Genomic DNA, 24,084 nt, shown 5'->3' on the forward strand with positions numbered 1-24,084 from the left:
AGTAAGATACGTAACAAAATACAATTAAAATATTGGAGCAGCAAAAAACATCAGACGAAGATAACAGGCTATACGCAATGTATGAATAATAATGTTCGTGTGCAAAATGTGTACTATATTGGTAAATGCATATTATTATAGAGTAGTAAAATAATATCTTTTATTTCTCTCCATTTAACGACCACTCTTTATAACGCCGAAAAAAGTTCAGTCCCTTAAGTGTCGTTATATAGAGTTTACTCTGTTTTTGTTTTCGAGAATCACTTCTATTTAAGCAGAATTAGGGTTTCAATTTACGAAGCATCCAAATCAGGGGCTTTAAAGGTGGCTGTAAGAATATTTTTTATTTTATACCACGCTGTATTAATTTTTTAAAATATGATACATTTAACACGTAATAGAATATCCCATATGTTTAAACTTCGTTACGGATATGAAAAGATGATTGCGAGGGGGTGATTTAGGCTACTTTTTTTAAGTTGTTCCATTTATTATTTCTAGAAAAGCATGCTGTGGGTTCATAAATATATCAAGGTATACTGTTTGACATGTGTGCGCCGCCTGTTGATCACCTTCAGGATTCGTTAATTTTCCGTTGGAAAACAGGTTGATCGTCAAAAAGAAAAGTCGAGAAAATCGTAAGAATTCGTTAAAAGTTTGTTTTTGAATTAATCCAGTCCATAAATCCACGCGCAGTTCTAGTTTATTCGGTATGACGCGTACAAAGTATGACCCCTGACCTTGATCAGTCGTGGTGGTCGCTTTGGTAATCGTAAGATTGGATTACACAGGTGTCAGAAATTGTTTCAATAGAGACAACAATAACAATAACAGGGAAATGCGAAGTTTAGCTCAGGATAGGAAAGAGTGGTGGTACGTGTCCAACCAGTCTTAGGTCTGATGACCTTATGATGATGATGATGATGAAGTACAAACGTATGAGTGTTTATACTATTTAAAACAAAATATATATAGTTACAGTAATGCAAGTAAAAAAATATGGAAAAATATTTTATATTCCCACTTTTCTTGTTTTCCTCTACTTTTCCATCTCCTCATCTTCTTCTTCCAATAAAAGAGTAGTAACTGCTAAATTAATAAGCGAATATTTTTTTTGTAAACATTGCTGCGAAAATCTGTTAACCTTCTAAACAATTGCCGAAAAACTGACGGTCGCTGTACAATGAGAATACCACATAAACCTGACGAGCATCTGACGGGCGGCTGTTAACCGTCAACTTACGGATAGTAAGACTCAAGTCTTTAATCGTTTGATTGTAAAATTTATTTTTGCTCTGGTGTGTTGAAAGCGTAACAGTGTCAAAGTAAATGTAAAAGTAATAGTTTAAGCGAAGAACGCAAGCATTTGCTGGTGCAACATAAGAAACAAGGAAATGCCTATTTCTTGAGAAAAAAGAACGTATCCAATCTCCGACAAATTGCCTAAATACATATCTGGCTGGTTATTAATGCCTTGATATGTAATCCACACGCAAAAGTAAGGCATTTTCATTGTAAAGTGTTAATAAGATTTATGAATAAACATTGTGCGTAACAAAAGAATTCACTAAAAACATAATTAAAACTCTCTTTCTCTTTCATTNTTTGCTCAAGTATGTAATGGTTGATTTATTTTTTTATTAAGTATTTTATTTCTCACGGATATTGTACTTCTATTTGCACACGTTCCATTTTCGTATCTTGTCGTTTATGGCTTAACCTTCTGCATTATATTTCCTGTTTGATGAACGCATTTTCACAAGTGTAGTCTTTGAACAACTGCTATACTTACTACCATGGATTCTTTTTCAATAATTAATAATTCTATTAGAAAGCATTTAGTAATTATTAATAATCTCGACAATTAATATTGTTTTAATTAAAACAAATTATTGTAGACCCTTTCGGTGCGATTCAATTTACATTAATTACATTTTTACATTCAATAATGGACTTTTTTTTGTGTTCTTTAAATTTAATTTGAAAGGATGTGACAGTTTGTCCTATATAAATGGTATCACAGTCTGTATAATGAATTAATGAAGTGTGGTTTGTTATTGATTATCAGATGTAGTAAATTATAAAAATATAAACACACGATGATAGTTGAAAAGTATTAAAAAATATTTTTAGAAATATTGCTAGCTCATGATGATATTCAATTTAGAGAATTCTTACCGCAACTTCACCAAGAACATAGGCACGCTTCTATAAAAAAAGAAGTATTATTGTATCAGCAATCTTTTAATCGATCGTAATTTATTCGATTTATGCGAATTGCTTGCAAGGATTTCGTCACAAACTATAGCAACAGCTTTTTGAGCAATAAAAAATTTGCAAATCACGCTTTGTTAGGTGAAAACTACAGTAAATGTGTCTTGTGTTAAATCATCGGATTAATTGCTTCGTATTTCTTTTGTAGGTGAAGGAGAACGAATCAAATGCATTTGCGCTTCGAAATTATGAACTTCATTGTCACCGGAATTATGTGACAAAGTAATTTACGATCATATCTGTCAAATTTAAAAAAAGCATTAAGCCCCTAGCTGTTTCATTACAGATCACATAAACGAACATAGTGTGTCAATTTTTTTGGATCGTTAGTGAAATTGCATGGGTGGGTAAGAAGTGAGATGACGGTAGCTACCTATTCCAAAGACTGTAATGCATTCGGTGAGTGTGTTTAACCGCATGAGAAACGCGTAAAGACGTGTTAATTCCTTCAGGTGTAATTATAAGTGTCCGGTGTTATTATGATAGGAACGGAGCACGCTGGCCTTAGTGCTGGTAAACACGCATTGGCTTGGCTTATCAGCCAGACGGACTTGTGGTACCTGTTGTATCGATGCGCATGTTTCATCACCAAGGTGCAAAGCCAGACTCAAAGCAGCGTTTCGGCCTTGGAAAATCTCTTTGCGCTCGAAGAAGACAGCCAGTCAACCTTTGATGCCATTCAGAATCAGGAAATAGAAAATTTCGAAGATGGTTAGTAAATTAAATCTGCTTTTATAAAAAAGAGGTACAAGTACCTACACAATGCATTTTTTACAAATTCGAATTGCAAAATTAACTACACGTAATAGTTAATTATAATATAAGTATAAAATTCGTTTTTATTTGAATAGATCGCCGTGTCTTATTCTTTTCATTTTTGAAGGTTTGCAACTTGCAACAATACGCATTATATTCAGTAATAGGCTTTTATAATACTTATTCAGGTGTTTTTGCTTTCAAATTACAGTTGTAATCCGTATGTGTTGCTGGACTTTTCCTAAAAAATTGTTTAACATTTTTGTTTTGCACAATAGCCTTGTAGGGGCTGGTATTGAGCTAATTATTAGTGCAGAATAAAGCGACACAACTAAAATTAATTAGCAGTGCTATTCGTTGAAAATGGAGAACGCATAGACGTAGGGTGGAGTGTCCTCGATGAACCTGCACATTACAAAACTTGACTAATTTATGTAAACTTTTTATCTTTAAATTTATTTGATTCTGACAGTAATTATTATTTGAAAAAAGCTGGCATTAAAAGAAACTGAATTTTGAGTGGAACGAATTAACGAATGAGTATCGAACAATTTTGCTGACATAAAGTAGGTTTTAATTATTTATAATCTGATGCAGCTTAATTAATTTATTAAAAAATAAATACCTACCTACCTACATAAAATTATTTATTGCAAAATTGATTTTAATGATACATTATTCTACAATTCTTCTGCGTATATCTTTTAAGAAGTGTCAATCAAAATTAAAATTGTATTCGGATAATTTTTTATAATAACAGTACCTAAAAGTTTTTCTTACTATTGGTAGCTCATTAAGTGCTATTTGAAATAACTTTGACAATAATGCCATGCTTCAAGAATTTTGTAACGACATTGAAATTATAATATTATATGGTAGCATTAAAGGAAGATTTTCGAACGTCTTTAACATAATACGTATAATGAACTACACGAGGTATTGGAAGGCCAAGTGCGACCAGATGGTTGTTGCAAGGATGCTGAAAAATAATAAACAACACCACATAATATGTATAAAGTTGTAACCACTGGAAAATTATTCGTATTTTTTATTTAACTTAAACTACAGGAAAATGCACTTATTCTGATTCCATAGGATAATTTTTCCGCCAAGAGGTTTACTGGTTAATTTCCCGTAGGCTCTGACATACTAAATAAGAAAATGAAAGAATCTAGCATTTGAAATAATAGAGGTTGCGAATAGAAGTTGAAAAAATACCTATATCGAAATGATATGCTTAAAATTGGAGAAAAGGTTTGGTCAATTTTAACGCCATCTAGGGGAAAAACTAACAATGGCTACGAAAAACGTCCCAAACTCCGAGGGGAAAATCTAAGAATTAATGCGAAAAACGTAGCGTAGTACTGATAAGAGGTCAAGTGTTTCGGCTCAATTGAAAATGAAAACTAATTTCTTAAAGTTCGTTAATCTAATGCAATCTCATTCATTAATTAGGAAAATACTTTCCAAGAACAACAATTTACTATTTATTTACCAATATAAAAATAATTCTTAAAATAAGAAATAAAGAGACGAACATTCACCAATGATTTGATTAAAAAGCAACAGGTAGTAGCGTAAATATTTTGCATCAAATTTTATCCGTTTTGCACCTGAGGCTTTTCCTTCGTTCTATAATTTAACTTTGGAAGATTGTAAATGGGCAAGTAATAAAAACACTAAACTTTTAATACCCAGGCCCCTTCGATATTGACTAATTTGTTATTTAATTCATTTGGAGACTAATTAAGGTAAGGTCATGATCAATTTTATTTATGTTCATCATGCCAAAGACGAACAGAATTAGAAAGTAAAAAGTAAACAAACAAGAGTAATAAATTAATGTGAACCGTGACCAATTAAAATATTTAAAAATAAATTATAATTATTGAAGTAACTTCACCGAAGTACAGGCACAGAAATTCGGATTTGACAAGAAGTGTTGTACCTATTAGTATTAGGTAATAAGGACTTAAAAGAAGATTGATGAATTTTTAATATAATGCGGTCATGTAATGGGACTTTTCTTATAATTTTATTTTCCTAGTTTTACAGGACGAAACATACGTTGCATATGAAATAAACTACTTTTGACAGACCTGTTGTCAGAAATTATAGTGTTAACATTCCCTCTCAAACAGTTACCCCTCAAAATTGTAATATTAATCAGTACATAGGGTAATTACGTTTTCGTCAAATAATATGCATATCATCATCATCGTCATAAGGTCGTCAGTCCTAAGACTGGTTGGACACGCATCTCCACTCTTTCCTATCCTTAGCTAATCTTCGCATTTCCCTAAAACTAGAACAACCCATATCCTTAACTATCTGCGAACAGTAAACTACGTTAATCTAGGTCTACCTCTACCCCTCCTAACTTCCATTTCTGCCTCTAATATGTCTCTGACTAGACCTTCATGCCTGAGAAGGTGTCCTATGCCTTCCTCCTAACCTATCTCGCCTATTTTTTATTGACTTCCATAAAGTCCTCTGTTCTCCTATTCTTTCTAATACCTCTTCATTTCTAACCTTTTCTATCCACGGTATCACCCTGTACAGGTACGANAAAGTCAAATGCGTATGATCCAAAGATTTACAAATGTAAATAATTTGAAGTAAATTTTAGTTCTTCCCTAAATAAGGCCCACTTTTCACTGGCCGCTATTAAAAGTTTTACTGTATGTATTTCCTCAAAAAGTGATAATCTAAGCTAAGGAGTGTACAGCGAATTATACTGTGTCAAAAATAAATCATTATTTTACGGCTTTAATTAAGTAATTGTTTCTAATGCGCCACTCTTACGTACAAGAGGTGCTACCTCTTGCGTGACACCATGCTCAAGGTGCTTACATAAAAGCCGCCCGTAAAACCGCATTAAAATAACATTTAATCAAATCAGCATGTCTCACTTAACACGTTTTCTGGTGACCACGAAATGATTACAAACGCCAGTGTGCTCTTGCAAACCAATGACTTGATGGTTCCTTTATAAAGTTCTTCGTCAATTAATTTGTCGCAAATGTGGTTCGTGATTTCGAACACGTTAGATCACATCAGCATGCCTTAGAAAAACGTACTTCTGCAGCGTTCAATGTATTATTACTGTGACTATTTGTTAAGTTGATAGCCCAAGCCAAACATTATTGAATCTCACAATTACTAGCAAATGTTCTACAGATATTATATAATTTCATAGCATTTTCCTCTTCTTATATCTTTTCAGCGTCACTTCCTCGAAAAACCTAATTGAGTATTTATATGTATCTGACGCATATCGTTAAAAAATCATTCCATAAAAAAGCGATTGACTTTAACATTTCCAAAAAATACATTTACTATTATTAACTAATCAAATTTTGTGGATATATCTGCCTTTCAATACAAAGTGGTATTCTAAAATGACGTCAATGGCCATTAAACGACAATAAAATGACACCGTACAATATAGTTAATTATTTTTTATAATTTCCCTGGAGCTTTTGCTAATAATAGTATTTTTACAGCCAATAATTTTAAGTATAACGATAATAATGGCTGCATTATAATTCAGTGCCAGTTAATACGTTAAAGGAGATAGTTAGAAACAGCTTCAGGAAAGAACTAGAAGGAAATAAAAACCGATTGACTTTCACTGATGCAATTCTTAATTATATTATACACATATTGCAGTACAACTTCTGTAACTCGAACTTCTATAACTGTAAGTCATTTCTAATTAGAATATTATTTTTGTTCCCTTCTAATGTATATACCTACTAATTGTTACTCNCGAATATAAAGATAGGAGACGAAAAATTAGAAGAAGAGACTGGTTTTAGGTATCTAGGAGGTCAGATAACTCAGGACGGAAGAAGCAGTAGGGATATAAAGCAGAGGATAGCGCAGAGTCGTGTCGCCTTTAATAAAAAGAAGTCACTTCTATGCTCGCGAACAGTTAATTTAGAAATTCGAAAAAGGTTGTTAAAGGTGTACGTTTGGAGCGAGTTGCTGTACAGGTGTGAAACATAGACGGTAGGCGCGGCCTATAAGAAAAGGTTAGAAGCGTTCGAAAAGTGGTGTTATAGGCGAATGATGAGATTACCGTGGAAAAGGAAGGTAAGAAATGAAGAGGTATTAGAAGGAATAGGAGAACGGTTAATTTAGAAATTCGAAAAAGATTGTTAAAGGTGTATGTTTTGAGCACGGCATTGTACGGGTGCGAAACATGGACAGTGGGCACGGCGGAAAAGAAAAGGATAGGAAAGAGTGGACGTGCGTGTCCAACCAGTCTTAAGACTGATGATCTTATGATGACAATGAATTTTCTTAGGGAAAACAAATATTCAGTGCAGCATTATTACAAAAACATTAAAATAAGCTGTTAGGTTGGTATCATAATGTTATTACGACAAGAAGAGACAACAACAACGAGTACTTATACAATTTGACGTTGTGATCTAATATTTTAAGGGTTATTGGGGGTGATTTTTTCGAATAAAAACAAAAAATGTTTAGCGATAAACCAAAAATTTTCTTCAACCTCAAACATAACAGGTTGAATTTAGGAAGTACGAGTAATTAGGAAAGATTGACTAATGTACTTTTTATTCTAGATAGCATCTCTTTAGTAATTATATGTATCTTGCAATTAGTAAGTTATCTAATGATAAAATTAACTGTTTTCGGCCAATTTAAGGATAAATAAATTCGACATTTAAAAAGTATTAATTAGATTTTCCCATTTAAGCAGAAACGCGATTTGTGTTACATTGAAAGAGTAGGTTGTTGTCGGCAGTCACATAAAGTTGATTTACATAATAAATTCTTTATATTGGTAAAAGTCACCCACATACATGCATATTTATGTTTTATGCACATTCTGGCAGTGTTAATTCTATGGATTGGTGTATAGTAGCTGCTTACTTTAAATGCATTCAGGGCAAATTTGAAACAATCGGTGCCGTGAACAATAACGAAACGTTTTGCTGTTGTTGCCTAATTGTCGCAATAAATTCTGTGTGATTAACATTCTTTTGTGTGACATGTTCTAAATAAATTTAAACGATAACATTAATATTAAATTTAAATAGATGAATTACATAGTAACAATTCCCATGGTTCAGAAGAGAGCAAATCTGAACAATTTTTAATTATGTAATCGATTAATCGCGACAGTTCGCAAAAAGAACCGTGTTCTCTTCCGCCACGTTAAATAAAGATTTTAATTTATTATTCAATTTTATTGTACTTACGACAAAGCAAAAAGTGCTTACATAATGTTTATGTTTTGCTTACGAAGTTTGTTTTCTTTTCAGAAATAGCAATATGAATGTATATTGACTTAATTTGTACCTAGTCTGCATCTAGTATGCATTAAAATTCAGATAATCGATAATTATTAATTATTAAATGTGTTTATTTACGTGTATATCTAATGCAAGTATCTCTTCTTTATAAACTGGCTGCCGAAGTGTATATTTAAAAAGAAAACTGGAAAATAACTTAATAATTGTTGACAACGGTTTATATCTACAAAAAAACTTTATGAGGAGTATCATTCATATTAAAATCACATTTATAATTAATTACTTACTTTATAGTGTCATTATATTAATCATGCTAAATTAGTTATGAATTAAAAGGAAACCAATCCGTACCGTCAACATCCGTATCTTTGTGAAGGTCATTGTCTGACCAATTGATTTAATTCAATACTAGCCGATCTTAGTAATTATTCATATTATGGAAAACACCTGAAATAAACAAAAAACAAAAAACATATTCGCTAGATTTTTAATTTGTTTTGATATTTAGGGTTTCCCTAAGGGTTCAATTGTTGACAACGCTATTCTTTCGTCTATCAAAAGCTTCTAACCCTTTTAAACGAAATGAGACATGTGTCGACTTCAAACTCATGAATAAATATGCAAATCCTTGGTCCAGAGAGTAAAAAATCGTATAAGTTATAAAAAAAATAAATATAAGCAAGGAGAAAAAAAAAATTTAATTCTACCTACGTACACTTGTGAAATATTATTGAAAAAAGCTTTGTGCAAACACAACATAATATAAATCTATCAGAAAAATGTCTTTACGTAAGAAGCTGCATATTATGTAAAATATTAATCAATTTCAGGTTTCAGACAAGTTCCATACCGGATAATAATAGACAAACAATGAAGCGAATTAAATACATGTTAAAGAAAGTTACTATACAACAAAAAAAGCTATAATTAAACGCTTTTTAGTGTTCTAGCTTTTCTTAATTATCAAAGTGGGCGCGTAGGTGATGTTGTAGGACTAGGGTTCCAGTTTTTGTGTTTGAGATTTAGTACCCACCGTTTTGAAATTGTCCTAAAATACAGGCTGCATATTACTTGGTAATAGCTATTGTTTACTATCAATTTACTACATTTATTATAAGAAGGAACAAACTTAATAATGAATAATAATTAAGTTAGTTCAATTGACGGTCCCGACGAATAATATAAATTAATGTTAATTTATTCCATGGCATTCCATTCTGTTGTGCAAACAATGAAAATAATGAAGTACCTACACTTGTACTTACATTGTACGCTTCTTAATCAGTCTGATTAGATTTTTATGAATTTATGAAATTTTTTGTTGTCTTTCTTTTTTTCCGTAAATTGTACAAATAAAATTGAATTATAGCTATTAAATGCCTGTTTATCTAATTAATGAATAAATCAAGGAAGTTTACATTAATTATACAAAACTAAATATTGACAGAAGAATTAACAAATTTTCTGAAGCAATACGGTAGTAAATATTAGTTATTAAACAGTAATTGAAGCGACCAATTAAATTTTCGAGGTTATTATACAAATAATGTTTTGAAATTTTTACGGCTAAACTAATACCAATTATTTATTATTATATGTTTTAAAACCAATTAGTTCTTCGCAGAAAAAAAAACTTTCTCATTAAAAAATCTGTGTTACTATCTCCGCATATTTCTTCATGCATTTTAAATTCTCTTTCAACAAAATGTCGAAACTTGATTCATTGTATTCGACAAATAGAAGTAGGTCCAGCCTCTCAATATTAGGATATCCTTTGTAAATAGTAATGAGGGAAAACGTGATTGAATTTGTCGTTCCAACAAAAAACAGTCTTATTTTATCCTTCATAAGCGAACACGACCTTTCTAAATAATATTTATGATCGGTATAAATACCCATAAAGGAGAGATTTTGATCGAACACGACGGTTATACCGTATGCGAAAATGAAGATATTGGCATCAAGTTATACGTAAAGGTCGATTCACACCATACATTCCGTTTCTATACCACATTGATACCGTAAACGTTCCGTAAATTACTATATAAACAAGCTGACCCTAAAGATACATGTCCGCGTTCAAATGCACGGAAAGGTCAGAGCAAGTGTAAATATAAAAACGTTCTACATCTGTTTATTCTTATCTTTAGGTAAATTTATAAAATCAAGTACAAATCCAATTTGTTGATACATTGGCGATAATCTGTCATTTCACGGATTCTTTCGCCAATTGTTCTAGAATTTACAACAAATATTAATTAGCTTGTTTTAACGATTTCGATCGTTTCGACGAAAATCCGTTGACAGAAAGTTACAGATTGGTTTGTTTGTTTTTTTTATTTTTTGAACGGGAAATACTGATTGGTTTAGGACGTTGGTGAGAGTGGTATTTAATGGAAAGCTCGTCAGAATTAGCCAAAAAATTAACCACTTGCCACAAAATCACACACGTACGTAATAATAAATCGATAAATCCATTTTCTTCTGTACATATATTGTGAATCGAAATATTACAATACATTTACTTGAAGAAGTTAGTAAAACTAAGTTAATCAAACGACAGATACGGTTGCCTGAGGCATCTAGCGGCAATTCGCATGGTGTGTACCTACTTTAAGTTTCCCCATGTCACGGTTAACTTTTTCGCAATCGGTATAATATTTCGAACGCTTAATAAACATTTACTTCAAATTCACCGACTATTTCCCTCTATCAACGACTGTTCTTATTAAAACAATTGTTACTATCTAGCAGTTTATAAACTAGTTAAGTTAACCAAAATTTTCCATTAGAGTTCACGCTTTTTTGCTTTAGGATACTGGAAGGCATTTTTATAATTAAATTTGACTATTAAAAGTTTGTCGTCCCCCTATATATTATCATTGACTGTTTATAAAAATGCTATATATATCATCTAATCGATTGTTTATCCACTCGATTATAATGTGCAAATATTTCCTGAACATATGTTAAGTAGTTTACTTCTGGTGATGTGTCAGCAATGATAATTGTTTTTCTGTTCAGTTTTTATGCAGTGAGCAAATTAATTTAAAATTATGGGTAAGTTGCACTTGAAATAATATTACCGCATTTATAGAATTTTGGTTGTTAAGTAAATATAAAAACCTACTGCAATTATTGAAATGCCTAGGTACATTTTCATATTTCAGTCAACGAATGATGTTTTTCTTCCCTTTATATATCTAATCAAGCAAATTAATCGACTTTAATATGTTTAAACTTCTTATTAATCGAATTGTGAATATAACAGAAACAAAAAAACAAGTTTGGCGTTATACATAGTTATGTACAGTGCGTTTACGCCTTTATATTAATACAAATAAAATATTTAGCAAAGATATTTTTGCAACCAAATCGAATATTTTAAATTTTGTTATTGTTTACCAAAATGAACACCATTTCAAAAGCAATTTCACTTCTGTGTGACATTTTTGAAGGTAGGAAGCTTTACGTTTAACGAAATAAAAATTCTATTATTTTTTAGTAAATAGAAAGGATTTATCGTTCCCTTTTTGTATACCACAATCAGTTACACGCGCTCTTGTATTTGACTAACTTATTTTGGACAATTTCCATTTTCTATTGTTTAGGTACTAGGTTTTATCCGCGACTTCGTTGGAAACAATTTCTATATGTTTATAACAAATACATTTGTTATACTCAATAAACAATTAACAAAAGTAGCTTAAATCACACCTGACTACCCTCTCTTCATGTCTGTTTTAAGGGTCGTTTTTGTCTTAATAGCAAACAAATATTCAAATAAGTTCAAAACAAGCCTGCTCTTTCAATATTACATACATAAACTTCAGTCTATATGTATACATATTTAAAATGATAAACTGGTATATTAAATACAAAGAAACCGCTGAATTAGGAAACTCCAAATTTTGCATAAAGGTTCCTTATACTACAACGGTATCGTCCCTTATAAAATGAGCTTTCAAAATAGCTATCCTAAAAGTGTAAAATTGAGAGTTGCAAATATAAGCAAGGAGAAAAAAAAAATTTAATTCTACCTACGTACACTTGTGAAATATTATTGAAAAAAGCTTTGTGCAAACACAACATAATATAAATCTATCAGAAAAATGTCTTTACGTAAGAAGCTGCATATTATGTAAAATATTAATCAATTTCAGGTTTCAGACAAGTTCCATACCGGATAATAATAGACAAACAATGAAGCGAATTAAATACATGTTAAAGAAAGTTACTATACAACAAAAAAAGCTATAATTAAACGCTTTTTAGTGTTCTAGCTTTTCTTAATTATCAAAGTGGGCGCGTAGGTGATGTTGTAGGACTAGGGTTCCAGTTTTTGTGTTTGAGATTTAGTACCCACCGTTTTGAAATTGTCCTAAAATACAGGCTGCATATTACTTGGTAATAGCTATTGTTTACTATCAATTTACTACATTTATTATAAGAAGGAACAAACTTAATAATGAATAATAATTAAGTTAGTTCAATTGACGGTCCCGACGAATAATATAAATTAATGTTAATTTATTCCATGGCATTCCATTCTGTTGTGCAAACAATAAAAATAATGAAGTACCTATACCTGTACTTACATTGTACGCTTCTTAATCAGTCTGATTAGATTTTTATGAATTTATGAAGTTTTTTGTTGTATGCCTTTCTTTTTTTTCCGTAAATTGTACAAATAAAATTGAATTATAGCTATTAAATGCCTGTTTATCTAATTAATGAATAAATCAAGGAAGTTTACATTAATTATACAAAACTAAATATTGACAGAAGAATTAACAAATTTTCTGAAGCAATACGGTAGTAAATATTAGTTATTAAACAGTAATTGAAGCGACCAATTAAATTTTCGAGGTTATTATACAAATAATGTTTTGAAATTTTTACGGCTAAACTAATACTAATTATTTATTATTATATGTTTTAAANAAAAAACAAAAAACATATTCGCTAGATTTTTAATTTGTTTTGATATTTAGGGTTTCCCTAAGGGTTCAATTGTTGACAACGCTATTCTTTCGTCTATCAAAAGCTTCTAACCCTTTTAAACGAAATGAGACATGTGTCGACTTCAAACTCATGAATAAATATGCAAATCCTTGGTCCAGAGAGTAAAAAATCGTATAAGTTATAAAAAAAATAAATATAAGCAAGGAGAAAAAAAAAATTTAATTCTACCTACGTACACTTGTGAAATATTATTGAAAAAAGCTTTGTGCAAACACAACATAATATAAATCTATCAGAAAAATGTCTTTACGTAAGAAGCTGCATATTATGTAAAATATTAATCAATTTCAGGTTTCAGACAAGTTCCATACCGGATAATAATAGACAAACAATGAAGCGAATTAAATACATGTTAAAGAAAGTTACTATACAACAAAAAAAGCTATAATTAAACGCTTTTTAGTGTTCTAGCTTTTCTTAATTATCAAAGTGGGCGCGTAGATGAAGTTGTAGGACTAGGGTTCCAGTTATTGTGTTTGAGATTTGGTACCTACCATTTTGAAATTGTCCTAAAATACAGGCTGCATATTACTTGGTAATAGCTATTGTTTACTATCAATTTACTACATTTATTATAAGAAGGAACAAACTTAATAATGAATAATAATTAAGTTAGTTCAATTGACGGTCCCGACGAATAATATAAATTAATGTTAATTTATTCCATGGCATTCCATTCTGTTGTGCAAACAATGAAAATAATGAAGTACCTACACTTGTACTTACATTGTACGCTTCTTAATCAGTCTGATTAGATTTTTATGAATTTATGAAATTTTTTGTTGTCTTTCTTTTTTTCCGTAAATTGTACAAATAAAATTGAATTATAGCTATTAAATGCCTGTTTATCTAATTAATGAATAAATCAAGGAAGTTTACATTAATTATACAAAACTAAATATTGACAGAAGAATTAACAAATTTTCTGAAGCAATACGGTAGTAAATATTAGTTATTAAACAGTAATTGAAGCGACCAATTAAATTTTCGAGGTTATTATACAAATAATGTTTTGAAATTTTTACGGCTAAACTAATACCAATTATTTATTATTATATGTTTTAAAACCAATTAGTTCTTCGCAGAAAAAAAAACTTTCTCATTAAAAAATCTGTGTTACTATCTCCGCATATTTCTTCATGCATTTTAAATTCTCTTTCAACAAAATGTCGAAACTTGATTCATTGTATTCGACAAATAGAAGTAGGTCCAGCCTCTCAATATTAGGATATCCTTTGTAAATAGTAATGAGGGAAAACGTGATTGAATTTGTCGTTCCAACAAAAAACAGTCTTATTTTATCCTTCATAAGCGAACACGACCTTTCTAAATAATATTTATGATCGGTATAAATACCCATAAAGGGGAGATTTTGATCGAACACGACGGTTATACCGTATGCGAAAATGAAGATATTGGCATCAAGTTATACGTAAAGGTCGATTCACACCATACATTCCGTTTCTATACCACATTGATACCGTAAACGTTCCGTAAATTACTATATAAACAAGCTGACCCTAAAGATACATGTCCGCGTTCAAATGCACGGAAAGGTCAGAGCAAGTGTAAATATAAAAACGTTCTACATCTGTTTATTCTTATCTTTAGGTAAATTTATAAAATCAAGTACAAATCCAATTTGTTGATACATTGGCGATAATCTGTCATTTCACGGATTCTTTCGCCAATTGTTCTAGAATTTACAACAAATATTAATTAGCTTGTTTTAACGATTTCGATCGTTTCGACGAAAATCCGTTGACAGAAGGTTACAGATTGGTTTGTTTGTTTTTTTTATTTTTTGAACGGGAAATATTGATTGGTTTAGGACGTTGGTGAGAGTGGTATTTAATGGAAAGCTCGTCAGAATTAGCCAAAAAATTAACCACTCGCCACAAAATCATACACGTCAGCTTTTTANTGATTTTTCACAAAATCTTAAACGCTTAATGTTTATAGGATATGAGATGAAAAGGTAATTTTTATTATAAATTAATGCGAATTTCATATTTGTTAGTTGTAACCAACTCTTGTTATGTTGTAATTTTATTATTAATTTTTTAAAAATTGTTGATAACTGCGAGTATTAGTTCTAAAGCTCTCCGTACCACGGTTGTCGATAGCGCCAGCAGTCTTTTAGTTCTGTCTCTGATAACCATATCCTCACAATACGTAAGAAATCGGAAAATTCCGCAGTTGTTTATTACTTCCTGGCGTTAATGTGTTTTCGTGAAATTTTTATTGAAAAACTGCAATTTTTGTAAGTTCGGTCAGCAAAATATACAACGTAATCAACAGCAAAATATGTAGTGGCATCAGTATTTGTGTTTGTTAAAGTTGTATAAGCATTTCATTAATTATAATAAGCGTTGTTAATAAAAACACCAGTTGTTGTTATCAAATTAGAAAGTGTTACCTACAAACCAATGGATAAAACCAATGCAGTATTTTGTGTAATGTGGAGCATTTCGAAGAAGTACCCCTATATGCCAAACAGCATCAAATTAGGGTTAGTATTAATTGATTGCACCCGTGCGAAGCTGGGGCGGGTCACTAGTGTAATAATAAACCGATAAATCCATTTTCTTCTGTACATATATTGTGAATCGAAATATTACAATACATTTACTTGAAGAAGTTAGTAAAACTAAGTTAACGAAACGACAGATACGGTTGCCTGAGGCATCTAGCGGCAATTCGCGTGGTGTGTACCTACTTTAAGTTTCCCCATGTCACGGTTAACTTTTTCGCAATCGGTATAATATTTCGAACGCTTAATAAACATTTACTTCAAATTCACCGACTATTTCCCTCTATCAACGACTGTTCTTATTAAAACAATTGTTACTATCTAGCAGTTTATAAACTAATAGGGTTTTGGGCCTGCTAGTTAACTAAAATTTGCCATTAGAGTTCACGCTTTTTTGCTTTAGGATACTGGAAGGCATTTTTATAATTAAATTTGACTATTAAAAGTTTGTCGTCCCCCTATATATTATCATTGACTGTTTATAAAAATGCTATATATATCATCTAATCGATTGTTTATCCACTCGATTATAATGTGCAAATATTTCCTGAACATATGTTAAGTAGTTTACTTCTGGTGATGTGTCAGCAATGATAATTGTTTTTCTGTTCAGTTTTTATGCAGTGAGCAAATTAATTTAAAATTATGGGTAAGTTGCACTTGAAATAATATTACCGCATTTATAGAATTTTGGTTGTTAAGTAAATATAAAAACCTACTGCAATTATTGAAATGCCTAGGTACATTTTCATATTTCAGTCAACGAATGATGTTTTTCTTCCCTTTATATATCTAATCAAGCAAATTAATCGACTTTAATATGTTTAAACTTCTTATTAATCGAATTGTGAATATAACAGAAACAAAAAAACAAGTTTGGCGTTATACATAGTTATGTACAGTGCGTTTACGCCTTTATATTAATACAAATAAAATATTTAGCAAAGATATTTTTGCAACCAAATCGAATATTTTAAATTTTGTTATTGTTTACCAAAATGAACACCATTTCAAAAGCAATTTCACTGCTGTGTGACTTTTTTGAAGGTAGGAAGCTTTACGTTTAACGAAATAAAAATTCTATTATTTTTTAGTAAATAGAAAGGATTTATCGTTCCCTTTTTGTATACCACAATCAGTTACACGCGCTCTTGTATTTGACTAACTTATTTTGGACAATTTCCATTTTCTATTATTTAGGTACTAGGTTTTATCCGCGACTTCGTTGGAAACAATTTCTATATGTTTATAACAAATACATTTGTTATACTCAATAAACAATTAACAAAAGTAGCTTAAATCACACCTGACTACCCTCTCTTCATGTCTGTTTTAAGGGTCGTTNATAAAAAGTTAATTTTTGTTATAAATTAATGCAAATTTTATATTTGTTAGCTGTAGCTAACTATTATTATGTTGTAATTTTATTATTAATTTTTTAAAAATTGTTGATAACTGCGAGTGTTAGTTCAAAAGCTCTCCGTACCACGGTCGTCGATTGCGCCAGCAGTCTTTTAGTTCGGTCTCTGATGACTGTGTCCTCGCATACGTAAAAGACTGGAAAATTCCGCAGTTGTTTATTATTTTCTGGCGTTAATGTGTTTTTGTGAAATTGTTTTCGAAAAATTGCGATTTTTGCGGGTTCGGTCAGCAAAAGATGTAACGAAATCAAAAGCGAAATATGTAGTGGTATCAATATTTGTGTCTGCTAAAGCCGCATAAACATTTCATTCATTATAAGAAACGTTGTTAATAAATTAACCATTTGTTGTTATCAAGTTAAAAAGTGTTACTGATATACCAATGGGTAAAACCAATGCAGTATTTTGCGTAATGTGGAGCATTTCTAAGAAGTCCCCAATAATGAATTGAAACAACTTTCGGTGAGTTTTTGTCATTTAGTTATCAGAACTTATCATTTAATTACCCTTTTAATATAAAATTAAGTAATTAGGGTTTATTTATTTAGTCATACTTAATCTTATTGTCTATTAATACATACACCTTGGTTACTTAGTTAGACAGTAGGATCAATTTCGGATATTTCTGAACCGAGTTTGAAAATTCTACCATTTTTTGAAAGCTGTATTTTACATTTTAATTTTTAATTTACTTTTCGAATACTCTCTCTCTCTCTCTGGTACTGGAGTTCTTGAACGATAACGACGAAACAATCAGAAAGCAGTATTGAATCCACAAGATTTTGGATTATCCATTTCCAAGGAATTCAGAATTTTTTGCGCTCTTTTCAGTTCAAATTTTAGAAGTCAGACAAGAATGTCTTGTAGTCTCACTTTCAGCTTTTAGTACTTTCAGTGGCCTATTTGAGCAACTTTCTTTCAATTTATATAACATTTGATAGGTGATAATAGCAAAACTTAACGGTAAAAAGGAATTTTGCATTTTGCAAAAAGTTAATAATAATAGGTATTTTAATTGAAATACAAGATGTTTTTCTTAACAAATAAGTATTTAAATGCAAAATAGAAGTATGAATTTCGCACTTTTTGCATTTTTAATGCAACTATTTGAAGTACTTAATACCTAATTCATGTTTAATACCGATTTATGTTTTCGACTCTCAATCGCCATGCTTTGTTTAACTTTTATTAGGAATTGTCGGGTCACAAGAATCAATTTCATATTTTTATAATTATTAAATTAACTAATNAGTATCAGACCCATTAGGTAGGTAGGTAGGTATAATAAAACCACTAATATTCTCTTCATAATTTTTTTATCGCTTGATAGGATTTTTTTTAGATTATTCTACGATCAGTAAATTAGTAAAACTATAATATTGCTTGAATTTCCTTCTCTCTTATGCAACACTTTGTACATACGTGTGTTAGAGTATACACAACATAAAAAATAAAATCAGTTGATGACATGACTAATAAACTAATATTTATTTTTACTGAAATTTGAAAATTGCCGCAGTTTAATAAATCGCCCATATCGACTACTATATGCCAAACAGCATCAAATTAGGGTTAGTATTAATTGATTTTATCCTACATTTTTATTTTTTAGGACTTTCAATAAAATTAATGTATACTCTTACATTAATGTAATGTTTCTGACTTTTGATAAATACAATATACCATTAGTGAATATTGATGAGTAAAAACTCGAAGTTACGCCACTGGTAGTTTTGAACTGCGCAAACAGATTGAAATGAAATCGAAGAAGAAGAAAGAAATCGTAATGGCGGATGTTTATGTCTGTGTGTGAACTCTCGGCAATAATTGTTAAAAAAAACAATGGCAATGTCAAATTTATATTCAAAAATTGCTCCAAAACCAACTAAACGTATTCAAGATACAATGACAGTATCACAAACAAATGCTTGGATGAATGGTAAGCAAAATAAAGAGAAGCTTTTCTTCTGGGCGTTCAGAAACTGCATAGCACGCAAGCGTACACTGTACAAATGTACATGTCAAAATTGCAATGTTGTGGGCGAGATATTTATTTTTTAAATATATAAACATAGCCAATATTAGGTCGCCAGAAGTAAGCAAATTTCGGAAATAGTTTTAGTGATTTTTCTAATTTCATTCGTGCTGTCCTATATCATGAGCAAAACAGTAATACTTCTAGTACGAATTCGTAAGTAACATGCTGTTGGAGATTTTATGTATTTAAATATCTACTTATATTTGAAAGACAAAATCATAAAATAAGTGTGCAATGTATAACAGTTTTATTTACTGATTAATTATTATCATGGTATATTTCCCAAAATTCTGAAGTGGGTTTTGTGAATATTTTGTCAGTATAAATAAAGGGTACACACATACCTATTAAAAGTTCTTAACAATACTTATATGTAAATGTTCTTGATCTTTGCTATAAATCATGACCTTTACTAAATGAAAAGACTAAATTAAATAGGCATTAGCGACAATCGGAATTTAGTGTAACAGTAGTCGTACATTTATAAGTGTTTTTCCCAATTGGTATGGCTTTTTTACATCAAAAAGGTAAAAATGAAAATTATTAAATTTCCTAAGTAGTTTTAGTATGATTTTATTTCCTAAGATTGTAATTTTGCAAGAAAATCAAGTGTAGTATGAAACTGAACGAAACAAAACACTGTAACAATGTGTAGAAGCCTAATACGTGTTTCGATAAGCAAGTGACCTAAGTCTGACTGAGGATAACACCTTAGGTGTCGAAACGTTTTTATGTGTAGAATTTTGGATTGCAGTGTCTCCTTTATTATAAATTTAAATTGATTGCATAAATAACTGTTGTTCGATGATAAAGTTTTATTCAGAATAGGTAATATGGTTTCATAATATTTTATTACTTTTGACACATTTAATAACTGTCATTTTGAGTTAGTATGTATTTTATAAAGGAAAAAATGGTAAAAGTTTAGCAGTATATTATTTAAATAAGTATTTAGTTGAACTGCACTGAAAAAGCCATTTTCTGTATTTGCAATTGCAATGATATTTGACAATTTTTTTGTTATTGCTGCCTTTTATGTTCATTAAAAGAGTTTTTTTTATTATAGCAGAATCTCTAAACAATGGTGCACTCAGTGTATCGCCACCACACGTCATTTCTCAACGAGAAGGTCTTCAGGTGATGCAACCGTCGAGTACACCGGGTACTCCTCCTTCAACCCCCTGTGTCTCACCAACAGCACCTACGGGGACACAGGACCCCAACTGGCAAGCTACAAAGGCTACTATACGTGAACGAAACGCTGCCATGTTCAATAACGAACTAATGGCCGATGTTAAGTTTATTGTGGGTAGTCCTGGATCTATTCAAACTATTCCTGCTCACAAATATGTGTTAGCAACGGGCAGTTCCGTATTTTATGCCATGTTTTATGGAGGTCTAGCCGAATGTAAAGAGAAAATTGAGGTTCCAGATGTGGAGCCCACTGCATTTCTCACTTTGCTCAAGTATGTAATGGTTGATTTATTTTTTTTTTGTGGAAAATGATCAAAAGAAATTGTCATATTTTAAGGTCAATTTTTCAATTATTTATGTTGATTGCAATTTCATAAGATCTGTTAAAACAAATGAAAATAAGTTGTAGACCCAAAACTTGTATATTACCTACAATATTTCTTGAACTACAGTAGGACAAAGATGTAACAATTAATTATGTGATAGAAAACAGGACTTTCTGGGTTTTAACTGAATCAATGTGAATAAGATACCTAATTACATTTCGTGTTTTGTTTCATAAGAAGTCCTCAAGACTTCTTAAATGTAGAACTCATTAATGTTAAGCTGTGAAGTGAGTAAAACCAGATAATCAACTTTACAACATTTTTAACAGTTCCTAATTTGTGTATGGAAGCAACACTTCTACCTGCTCATGTTTCTTTTTATTCTATTTAACACTTGTTTACAGAAAGGCACTATTGAAATGCTTTTTAGATGAGATATGAGATGTTATCAAATTTCTGCTTCATAATTATTTTTATTCGATAATTGCATGTTTCAAGAAAACATTTATAATAAATGCGTTGTTTTCTGTTTGCAGGTACCTTTACTGTGATGAAATTCAGTTAGAAGCGGATACAGTTTTGGCAACACTCTACGCTGCTAAAAAGTACATCGTACCACACCTGGCACGCGCTTGCGTTAACTATCTCGAAACAAGTTTAACTGCAAAAAACGCTTGCCTCTTACTTAGCCAGTCGCGCTTATTTGAAGAGCCTGAACTCATGCAACGTTGCTGGGAAGTGATAGACGCGCAGGTGAGTCTGTCCCACTCTATGTCCTCATTGGACCTCATTAACACGCACCCGTACCAGTCGTCGCCCACCCAAAAAAGGCATATGAGCTTCAGTGCCAGCCGAGGTCGTACGAACTTCGCCGAGTTTTGATCGAACTTTAACTCTCGCTTCACCCAACCTAACCAACCTGATATTATATTATTATCATTCGAAATGTCTTTTACGTTTCGATTCACATACCTATAAGGTAGTCATTTCGCGCTTCCTTGAATAATTTGGATGCTTATTAAATTTCTTGCCCAATGCCAGGTTAAATAAGTTTTGTTTTTGCAAATGTTGTAATATTTTGTTTGGAAGTCTTTAAATTACTTCCAGAAGAACAAGAATTTCAAACGTGATTACATTTGCTTATAATGCAACCGATCCAAAACTTGACTGTTGTCAGTGTCAATTATTTCATCGGTTTTTAGCTACTAATTGCATGTAAACCGTAACTTCTACTGCCGACTTCTTCCCTTTTACTCTTTCTGCTTCTCTATTTGTTTGTCTAGTCATTTTCGCACTTTTTTAAAATTATAACATATCATTACTAATTTTTGTTTAAGTAAGCTTTAATACTTTATGAAAGTAGAAAGTGAAAAAACTTAAGCACAACTGCCAGTAAAGTGAAGTATTATTGTGAAAGTGTAAGTTTTATTTAATTAAATGTACAATAATATTCAAAAGAATTAACGTAGACTAAAGACTTGGTATTAAAATTTCGTTGAAATTATTGCTCAATGTTTTTTACATTCCAGTACTAAATTATCCACTTGTGTTCAGACAAAAAATTGTAGCACTCAATTATATTTTAAGATTCTGTAGATTTCGTAGTAAAAACCAAAATAGTAATTGTAAAGAAAATTGTGTATTTGTGGTAAAAATATATGTTAAAGAAAATTTGATGCCTTTTCTTAAATACCTAATTGAAAATAAATAAAAGAGTAATTATTTTCTTTTTTTTTTAATGTCTTTTCTTTCACCTTCACTTTACTTCTCATCTAAACCTCGATCTAATTTTTCCTCGATATTTTTAATGAAGATATCTTTTTAAGACAATAAATATTAAAATAGCTGACTTTTTCACTTTGTCATTTGCAATTGTCACACACTTAAGGAGTTTTTTACTTTTAGGCAGAAATGGCCCTAAAATCGGAAGGCTTTGTGGACATTGATATGTCTACTTTAGAATCAGTTTTGGGTAGGGAAACACTGAACTGTAAAGAAATGGTACTGTTGGAAGCTGCTTTAAATTGGGCCACAGCAGAATGTAACAAGAGAGAAATAGACCCGACTCCTCTAAATAAAAGATCTGTTCTTGGAAACGCCCTGTACCTGATTAGAATTCCTACAATGACTTTAGAAGAATTTGCTAATGGTGCTGCACAAATGGGAATACTCACTCAAGAAGAGACAATAGACATTTTTTTCCACTTCACTGCCAACAACAAACCCATACTCAATTACCCCACTAAACCTCGGGCTGGCCTTAAATCTCAGGTAATAATTCTTATAAATATGGAATATGTAAATAAGTTTTCATCATTTTTGATTTACGTTCTTTAGATACTTTCAGTTAAGAACATCACTGTTAGTGAAACAATCTTGATCTAGTCATAGTGCCTGCTGCTTAATAATTTATAAATAAGATGTTTGTTCTTAAAGTAAATCATTTAAAAATTACTAGAAATCTCATTGTTATACTGTATCATACTCTATTGAACATATGTTAATTTTTACATTCAATATTTGGCAGCAAACAGAAAAAATTAGAAAGTGTCTTTTATTTTAAAGAAATTATAGTTTAATTATATGTTATTCTTTGCAGGTATGTCATCGGTTTCAATCTTGCGCATACCGATCAAACCAATGGAGGTATCGAGGTCGTTGTGATAGCATTCAATTTTCGGTAGATCGTCGTATTTTTGTTGTTGGTTTCGGTCTTTATGGCTCGTCAAACGGTGCTGCCGACTACAATGTCAAAATCGAACTTAAACGTCTTGGCTGTGCCTTGGCCGAAAACAACACGCGTTTTTTCTCAGACGGATCCAGCAATACCTTCCACGTGTATTTTGACAATCCGATCCAAATTGAACCCGAGACTTTTTATACCGCCTCCGCGATTTTAGATGGCGCCGAACTTAGTTATTTCGGTCAGGAAGGTATGAGCGAAGTCAGTGTGGGAACGGTAACGTTCCAATTCCAGTGCTCTTCGGAAAGCACGAACGGCACTGGAGTACAAGGTGGACAAATACCCGAACTCATCTTTTACGGACCTGCCCCCGATGATCAACATTAAATAAATACGCTTATAAAGAATGGTGCGACAAGGTGGTTGAATGGGGTGGGCGAAAAGAAATAAATATCGATATCGAGGAAACCGAAAAAAAAAACCGATAATGTCTATTGGCAAGAACACTTGCATGATTACTGATAATTTAAAATACATTACTCAGAA

General features: G+C 31.2%; 2 protein-coding genes across 14 annotated transcripts in view; one reads left to right on the forward strand and one right to left on the reverse strand.

Annotated features, from left to right (window-relative positions):
• LOC108733188 (transcription factor IIIB 90 kDa subunit) overlaps positions 1-24,084 on the reverse strand; it is a 46,249-nt gene that overhangs the window by 19,597 nt on the left and 2,568 nt on the right. The window lies entirely within an intron of this gene.
• LOC108733189 (BTB/POZ domain-containing protein 6) overlaps positions 1-24,084 on the forward strand; it is a 26,664-nt gene extending 2,580 nt beyond the window's left edge. The window contains exons 2-8 of one of the 11 annotated variants that reach the window (XM_018464258.2): positions 2,423-2,496; positions 2,547-2,673; positions 2,761-2,985; positions 20,402-20,801; positions 21,392-21,608; positions 22,761-23,126; positions 23,455-24,084. In XM_018464258.2, the coding sequence (XP_018319760.1) occupies positions 2,634-2,673; positions 2,761-2,985; positions 20,402-20,801; positions 21,392-21,608; positions 22,761-23,126; positions 23,455-23,925 (1,719 nt within the window). In that variant the 5' untranslated portion in view covers positions 2,423-2,496; positions 2,547-2,633 and the 3' untranslated portion in view covers positions 23,926-24,084. Of the gene's footprint in view, positions 1-2,422; positions 2,674-2,760; positions 2,986-16,505; positions 16,526-19,055; positions 19,237-19,333; positions 19,489-19,765; positions 19,863-20,401; positions 20,802-21,391; positions 21,609-22,760; positions 23,127-23,454 lie in introns of those variants that run through there. The other 10 variants (XM_018464257.2, XM_018464259.2, XM_018464266.2 and 7 more) reach the window with 10 other exon arrangements.

Source organism: Agrilus planipennis, unplaced genomic scaffold (assembly GCF_000699045.2).
Source record: "Agrilus planipennis isolate EAB-ADULT unplaced genomic scaffold, Apla_2.0 scaffold72, whole genome shotgun sequence".
NCBI classification, from domain to species: Eukaryota; Metazoa; Arthropoda; class Insecta; order Coleoptera; family Buprestidae; genus Agrilus; species Agrilus planipennis.